Genomic DNA, 8,591 nt, shown 5'->3' with positions numbered 1-8,591 from the left:
TTCTTACACTCAACCATTGGACTGAACTTGGGGACCCTTATGGATAAATTAGGGGAAGGATTGAAGTAGCTGAAAGGGAGACCTACCCCATAGGAAGAATAGCCATCCCAACTAACCCAGACCCCAGGGAGCTCACCCAGAGACAGAGCCACCAACCAGGAGCACACACTGGCTGGTCTAGGCCCCTAGCACACATGTAGCAGAGGTCTGCCTAGTCTGTCCTCAGTGGGAGAGATGTACTTAATTCTTGAGAGCCTCGAGGCCCCAGAGAAGGGGGAAGCCTGGTTGGGGGAGATCATCCTGTTGGAGGCAAGGGGAGGAGGAATGGAATGAGGAACTGTGAGAGGGGAGACTGAGGAGGGGCAATGACTGGAATGTAAAGTGTCCATTGTTGCACAAATATCTTTCATTGTTATAGTCTTCTTTCTGGTCCTTGTGAAGTTTTCTGTTGTTTTGTTTTGTGTCACATCCTGATGTACAATAACAATTACTATTAGAATAGATGACAAACAAAATTGAATGAATCAAGACTGGAAAGTTAGGAAACAACATACACACAGTTAGGATTTAAAACGGTCTTTATTAATCATTAAATAATCAAAGGTCATAAAAATTTACCACTTTAATGTATTCTAAGAGTTCCATTGTCCTAGCTTTTGTGGCTGTATATGTACTGTTGCAAAACCAGCGTGAGATTGAAAATATGTCACTAAATCCATCACATTCAGAGCAAAATCTGTTATTCTCAAATTCACTATATGCCAGCAGTTCCTCAAATCAGACCACATTTCAATCTTTCATATGTGCTCAAATGTCAATCACATAGTCTTTAACTCATTCAAGAAAAATGTTAGTTCATGTTGTAAAGTACAAGTCCAACTTCGCTTTTTACATGTGGCTGTGAATCTTAATCCATTTTTAATATATGTGTATATTCACATTTCACACATATGTACACAGAAGTATATCATTTCTAGGGCAAATTCATAGTGGATCATGAGACCTGAGAAGTGGAATGTAGAACAGAGAGCAGAGGTAGGTAGATAATGAAGAGCTCCATTCCTTGCTTGTCATAAAGCATCAGTAAAGACAGAGAGTTAGAGTGGGTACAGAAGGGAGTCTGGACTGCAGCAGTATGAACTACTATTGAAGAATGAAATGATGGTTTGGATGTCATCACTTAGAGCCAACAATAAAGAAAATAAATGGACCAAGGTTGGAGACTTAAACAATGATCTTCATACAGCTAAGATTAAATAATGAATGGCCATTCACTCTATTCCTCAGGCTGTAGGACCTTTGGAGGAAATCTCCAGGTTTGAATAATTTGAGCTTTAAATTGACTCAGTACTAACTCACAACAGGATGCTGCTAAACTCCAATTACACTTGTTTTGATCTTCTGCAAAGATTCCCTTTCCTCCATATAATCAACATCAGACAACTACAAGGCATGTCTGCTAAGCTTATCAATAAGTTTGAAGTAATAAGGTAGGAAAGAAAGTCTCCCAGAATGGCAAATGTACTTCAGCTTCTTTCTTCATGACCAGAAATAAGCGTGTAAGGCCCTGGTCTAAATCAGCTCCTGAGCGAGCATAAATCAAACTGCCAGCACAATGCAAACAGTTCATTCTAAGTGGAGACCAGGTGAAAGAAAACAGACAAATCAAACATGGAAACAAAAAGGAAAGTAATGAAAATTAAGGATATTTTCTCAGAAGTGGTGAGCAAAGCTTTATTTCAACAATGAAAAGTTTTGTTTAGCAAAATGAGCATAAATGATTATATGTGCCTGTGCTTATGAGTCAGTGCATTGTAGATATGAGCTCTTGTGGGCTGCTTCTTAGAATCATTGGCTCAAATATTTATTCTACTTCATGCGATAAGTTACTTTTTAATATTTTAAGAAGAGTGAGCACAATACTTGGGTATTTAAGTCAAGTTAATTTTGATATGGGAAGATAAGACATCATTAATGCCTGAATTATGGTAATCTAAAAAATAAATTTAATTTAACAATTTTACATTATGCTGACCAGAGTCAGGAAAATTGCCCCAGAAAGTTGTTGGGAATCACTTTTCCATCAACTACACAAGACTACTTAGTGTACAGTTTTTGAGGGGATGTATCTGTATCTAGCACACCCAGCCTCTAATGACAACTTGTATGAGATGCAGTTATTCTATACACTAGTGCAATTTCTGGAGACATATTACATATTGAACAACCCAGAATTATTTCAGTTGAGAAGTAAGTTTTATGATAGGAAGAAACGATATATAATAATACTCATACATCAATGTTAAAATATTACTGAATACATTATTTTTTGATTCCAATATTTATGATCATAGGCAGAAAAGAATTTTCTTCTTGCAAAGAACTCTAATTAGGGCCCCCTTCATGTCTCTGTTCCTCAGGCTGTAGATGAAGGGGTTCAGCATGGGAGTCACCACTGTGTACATCATGGCCATGACAGTCTCCTTCACAGTAGAGTTATTAGCTGATGGACATAAATATAGGCCAATGACTGTCCCATAGAACAGTGACACCACAGATAGGTGGGAGCCACAAGTGGAGAAGGCTTTACGAATGCCTCGAGCAGATGGGACCTTGAGAATGGAGGAGACAATTCGTGCATAGGACACAAGGATGAGCACAAATGGAATGACAAGGATGAGGCCTCCCATGACAAATATCACCAACTCATTAACATGGGTGTCAGAGCAGGACAACTTCAGCAGAGCAGACATGTCACAGAAAAAGTGGGGGATCACATTGTCCTCACAGAATGACAATCTGGCCATGAGCAGGGTGTGCAGCATGGCATGGAAGGTGGTCAGTACCCAGGACAGCAGCACCAGACTCAAGCAGAGCTTGGGGCTCATGATGCTCATGTAATGAAAAGGGAAGCAGATGGCCACATAGCGGTCATAGGCCATGGCCACAAGGAGGAAACTCTCAAGGTCTGCAAAAAACAGGAAAAAGTACATTTGTGCCAGGCAGTCTGCATAGGGGATAGATGGAACTTGGCTTTGCATGTTCTGCAGCAATTTGGGCATTGTGACAGAGGAAAAGCAGAAGTCAGAGAAGGACAAGTTGCTGAGAAAAGAATACATGGGTGTGTGGAGATGGGAGTCCAGATGAATGAGGATGATGATGATGAGGTTCCCCAGGACAGTGGTGAGGTACATGGCCAGGAAGAGGGCATAGAACAGGTGCTGGTACTCTGGAGGGATGGGCAGGCCCAGGAGGAGGAACTGGGAGATGACAGTTTGGTTTCTTTCTGTGGTGCCCTGCATCTAAGATATTTAAGAGAAAATAAAAGACCCCTCAATATCCAAATAAAAGCAAATATATGTTCATAACAAATGATCTGTGAACATGTTCTACAACATTTAATCTCATTTTCATATTGAAAGATAAATCTACAATAAGAAATTCACCATGGCTAAATTCCAGCCACCTAGCATACTTTTTTCCAACAGCACTGTAAACAACAACATTGGCTCTTCACTCCCATCTTAAACAACTTATATGGGTTAGTTCTGTGGCCTCCAGTTCTCCCGATGATGATATGGCCATTCACTCTAAGTAACAACAGTGGCTGTTTTTCTAACAGTGTGTTCTATATCACTGTTTCCTGCAGCATTTTCCTAAACACCCTTGTAAGAATGTAGCTCCAGCCCTCAAATCGCTCTCATGGCATCAGGTGCCACCTAAGCTTCAAGGGTGCGCCTACCTCCTTTCCCAATCCACCATCAAGTGCTTAGTGATTAGCTCATCTTAGACTTATCAGGGCCATCTTCAGATCAACAGACTTTATTTCCTGCTGGCCTTTTCCCAAACCACTCCTCTATCTTTTGTATCTCAAAATGAAAGGAATCTAGCCTTAAGTCTGAATCCTAAGAGTTTTCTTTCTTATATTTGTTTCGCTAGCAATCTACAAAATCCTATAGATTCTCCGCTGCTTTTTTCCTGTATCTTTTCTATCCCTGATTCATTATTTCCTCCCCATTTCTTTTCTCTTCATGTTCTTTTATTCTTTTTATTAATTTACTCAGTTCTTTGACAATTTGATTCATATACATAATGGATTCTAGTTACCTTCTTTCCCACACCCACTTTCTTTCTTGTGCCTCCCATTCCTATCAACCATCTCTTCTGTTCCTAGCTGTTCCTCTCACAGATTCATGACTTTTTGTTTTGTTTTGTTTTGTAACTTAATAATTTACCCAGGGCCATCTGTGTGGCTACTGGATTGAAACTATACATTAGTGTGTAGTGGGATTTTCGGTGCGTAGGTCTCTTTTCTGAATCTATGAGTACAGAGTAATTCAGGGGTGAGGGTAGAACCCTATTCATGCATGCCTGTTGATTGGCAGTCATTCACAATTGTTGAGAGTTCATTATTTCAATGGCTATGTATTGCCCAAAAAAATGGAATTTCACAGCCCTTTTCCCTATGTTCTCTCTTTTTATTCTTTTCTCCCTCTCCTCCAAGATGTTTCTGGAGCCTTAAAGAGGATAGTAAGAATGTCTTGTTCGGAGCTGAGTTGCTTTGTGGCCCCATACTGGCTTCAAAATGACCAGTCTCCTGTCTTCACCTCCAGAATGTTAGGATTACATTTCTGAGGCTATGCCCAGTTTTGTTTCTCTAACTGAACCATGCTTATCCCATTTCCCAAATTAGGACCAGGCCAATATTATATCTGGATGGTTAAAACAGCCTTAATTCCATTTCCCTGCTTCCCCACTGACTCTGATTCAATTTCTTCACTCTCTCACTGTCTGGGATGAAACGTTGATGTTCATTGCCATGCTGAAAGTTTCATAAATGTTGAATATTTTTAAGATGAAGGTAAAATTATTTTAAGGGCACAAAAGACAAAATGCTCCTCAGGAGTTGTCCCTGGCCACCTCCACATTATCATCTAGTCCACTGCATTGACATGTCCTACATAGCACTATGTGACTGACTTGTCAGCCAATCTCTTCACACCAGCTTCTCACAGCTGCTCTTCTTTCTGCCTGGTCTCATCTCCCCTGTGCTTCCATATTACCTGGCTTACCCTCGGTTTATCCTCCTTGTATATTACATGTAATTCAATGAGCTAAATTTGTCATGCCTTTCTAGGTGAGACCAGCTGCCATGTTTCCACAGCATCCTTTATTATCCCAGAGCACCCAAGGCACTGATCACTATTTTGACTGACTTCATGTAGATTCCATGCAAGGAAGACTGAATCGCCATCTTGTGGCATGGATAACACCTGGCAGGGTTCTTGCACATGACCAGTGTTTTAGAAATTTTTCTCTGCTGTGCCTTAGGCTGAGAGACAAATTCCTTCAACTTCAAGGGCTACAAACAGTCATCTAAATTGATGACAACTATTATACCTTCCCATAAGAACCTTTGGGCATCTTAATATGTAATTTCTGGGTATAACTTCAGTAACATGGAAAATATTATTCTGCCTAAGCATACTACCTTTACATCCTAAATGACCTGGGAGTCTATTATATATTATACACATATATTTTGTCCACTGAGTTGATATTAGAATGAAAGTAATGTGTGATAGACTGAGTTATTTGGTAAGAAGGAGAGGGTGTAATTTCTACCATTGAGACCATGCTCCAGCTAGTCTTCAGAAATAAGCATATGCTGGGTGTATCACATCAATAAAACACATGGGACCTTTTTCCTCTAAGGATAAATAACTGAATCCAAATGCAAGAATTTTTGTCCTGCTGGTTCTGTTTCGTCTAGCACATTGGTAATGCTTGCATATTTAGACATTGTGTGCTATTAACACAGTAAGGAAAAGCATCGATAAAATTTTATGTGGCTTAGTTAGAGGCTCTATTTCTAAAAGATGAGGAAGATTTCAATTTGGCATCTAGCTGTAATAATAAATCACAACCAAGGTATATCACCTGAAAGACAGAGCCACTCGTTAGGAATATAAGTTTGAGCCATTCCCATGACAGTGCTTTTCGTCTCCCTCACCTGGTTCATATGCAGTTCTCAGTCAAGACTACACATGAGTCATAAACTGCAGAGCTTCAAGCTGGAGATACAGTCCAGTGGTAGAGTGCTTATCTAGCATTCCCAGGACACTCAGTTCAGTCTCCAGCACTGAAAAATAAGTGAAGCACAAAGGGTTTTAAAAACCCATTTTAGATATAAAGAAGCTGGTTGCATTACTAAATGCTGATCTTGACATGGTAGGCTTTAGGCAGAACCTAATTCTACATGTTGAAAATTCAAATTTTACAGTTAATGATAGCTCTGCTATCGTATCAACCACACACAGAGGCATAAAATAATATATTTTTAGCACAAACTTTTGAACAGTAACCCCAATAAATATGATGACCATAACCTCTTGGAGGGAGGCTGTCCAATATATTCTGAAATATTCTGAACAAATGAGTATTTTAATAACATATCCAGAGGCTAAAAACCTATGTATATTCATTGTCTTTCTCACATAGAACCATCAGGCTGAAGTGACGCAAGTTGTGAGAATGCATTTTATGCTGACGTTACTAAATGCTTTCATTAATAAATTATATAAACAAATCCTACAGAATGTCATAAAATCAGTAAAATCAAGGCTCTCAGGTTGTAAGGACAGTGAGACATCAGCTCACTCACCACCACCACCACCACCACCACCACCACCCCACCCTGGCCAACTTACACAGAACTATCTCGGGGTAATTCCAGGGACCTTATCTGAAATCCTGCTCCCATTTATGCATCATAAGCATAGAAATCATGGTCTCGACAGCCATCACCTGTGTGTGCACCACACCTGCTCACATTGCTCATCCTACTTACCCCTACGCCTAAGGGGCCCTCCATCCCAGAGGAGTCTATGTCCTAAAGGAACTAATTTAAAACAAAGTAATTATCCAGGTTCTATGTAGAGCCAGTTCTCTCAGAGGCCTGTCTCTCCAATCATAGGCCCTAATCATACATGACTATACTTGGAAAATGGTAGGAATGTAGAAATTGGTGGTGTGTGTTTATTCATCCCCACGGCACTGTGTCAACAGAGCTTGCATTTGGAGAGGTGATGGAGAATGGTTGAAGGAGCCAAAGAAGGTACCAAAGGCTGTGAATACTTTACCTACAATTTTCCACAGGAGGCCACTATATGTTTTGAAGCAGAGTACCATCATTAAAGACATGCTTGAAAAAGGGTCCTTTGCTATGTACGCAGACTATAGGCCAACTCCCTGTAAGCAGACTCTAGAATATACAAACAGGTTACTAATAAGAGTTATACTTATGTGACCAAAGTTTGTAAATTTGGCAATGTAAGGTGAACTACCCTAAACCATGTTCAATTTATCCTCAATCAACATACAAAAAGTTCAGATTCACACTTCATTCATTATTTTTATCTCTTTGCCTTCATAGGAGAGCTTTAACATCATCCACCACCACCATCCCAACATTCTTTGTATGTATCTATATGATATGTTCTTCCAGTGCCTCTAAGTAATGATTTAGATATAGGTGACATATATAATTCTTTCTTCCACTGCCTCCCCTGGCTTTCCCCTTGCACTTGGCAGTCATGAGCTGGAAGTGGTGCTTTTGCTACTTGGAAACATGCATCCTTGTCCATTTATCTCATTGTTATTGTTTAAATTAACAGTGTATTTGGAGGCACAGAGATATGAGGAATTCCACAAGATTTCAGACACAGCATTCCATGATTATGTTAACAAGACAGAGCATCCAAGTTTCCTGTCATACTCAACATCATTCACCTTAAGTAGAAGAGTATCACTGCTCTCAGTATGTTTATTTTAAACCCCAAACTCAGTGAAACCACTTGTTACCTTTCCCAGTAGAGTAATTCAACTTTTCAGAACTAATTCTTTGGGCATACTATGTTCAACCTGCCATTTCTTACTTAATCCATAGCTGCAAGAGTCATCTCTTCACTGGCTTCAGCTTGCTTTTGTACATGCAGCTTGACAGCAGCTCACTCCAATATTTCTGCACATGATACTTGACTTTTGCCCAGGAAGTTCTCTGTTTACATAAGGAAAAGTAACTTGGGAGTTCCCTAAGTACTTGAAGAACTAGAGAGACCTGTGATCTGGTTTGTGTTGATTACTTTAGAGAACATGGGGGAGATGGACTGAAGTGCATTTTTTTTGTTTTGCTTTGATTTGTGGAAATCTTAATTTTCAACACCATTTGCTACAAACAATAAAGTCTATTGAACTGTCTTTCCAATTTTCTCAAATAGCAATAGATAGCTAAAGAGTAGATCTATTTCGGGATAGTAGTTCATATCTGTAATCCCAGCACTCAAGAGGTGGGAGCAGGAGGAATGTGAGTTTGAGGCCACTCTAGGCTACATTGTAAGACCTCTCTCAATAAATCCAAGATCTAAGTATATAGCTCAGTGGTAGGGCACATGTCTAGGGAGTGTAAGCTTGTTTGATCTCCAGAACCCGAAGTGTGGTCTTACCTGTATTAACAGTCTGACACACACTTTGTTTCTCTATTATTACTTTTCCTTAGTCATAAGACTGAAAACCCTAGGGTCTGAGTTTGT

General features: G+C 39.7%; 1 protein-coding gene across 2 annotated transcripts; it reads right to left on the bottom strand.

Moving 5' to 3' along the window:
• Positions 1-2,348: 2,348 nt before the first annotated feature.
• On the bottom strand, positions 2,349-6,835 carry LOC116077026 (olfactory receptor 1468-like). Of its 2 annotated transcripts, XM_031351245.1 has the most exons (3): positions 6,711-6,835; positions 6,014-6,142; positions 2,349-3,302 (listed from the first exon to the last, which is right to left on the bottom strand). In XM_031351245.1, the coding sequence occupies exons 2-3, from the start codon at positions 6,020-6,022 to the stop codon at positions 2,349-2,351; spliced, it is 963 nt and encodes a 320-aa protein (XP_031207105.1). In that variant the 5' UTR covers positions 6,023-6,142; positions 6,711-6,835. The 2 variants fall into 2 exon arrangements, with proteins under 2 accessions (XP_031207105.1, XP_031207106.1); XM_031351246.1 differs by lacking the exon at positions 6,014-6,142.
• Between the last annotated feature and the right edge of the window lie 1,756 nt (positions 6,836-8,591).

The sequence above is a fragment of the Mastomys coucha genome, unplaced genomic scaffold (assembly GCF_008632895.1).
Source record: "Mastomys coucha isolate ucsf_1 unplaced genomic scaffold, UCSF_Mcou_1 pScaffold5, whole genome shotgun sequence".
NCBI classification, from domain to species: Eukaryota; Metazoa; Chordata; class Mammalia; order Rodentia; family Muridae; genus Mastomys; species Mastomys coucha.
Note: the sequence above shows the minus strand (reverse complement) of the source record. Positions and strands in the feature narration are given on the sequence as shown.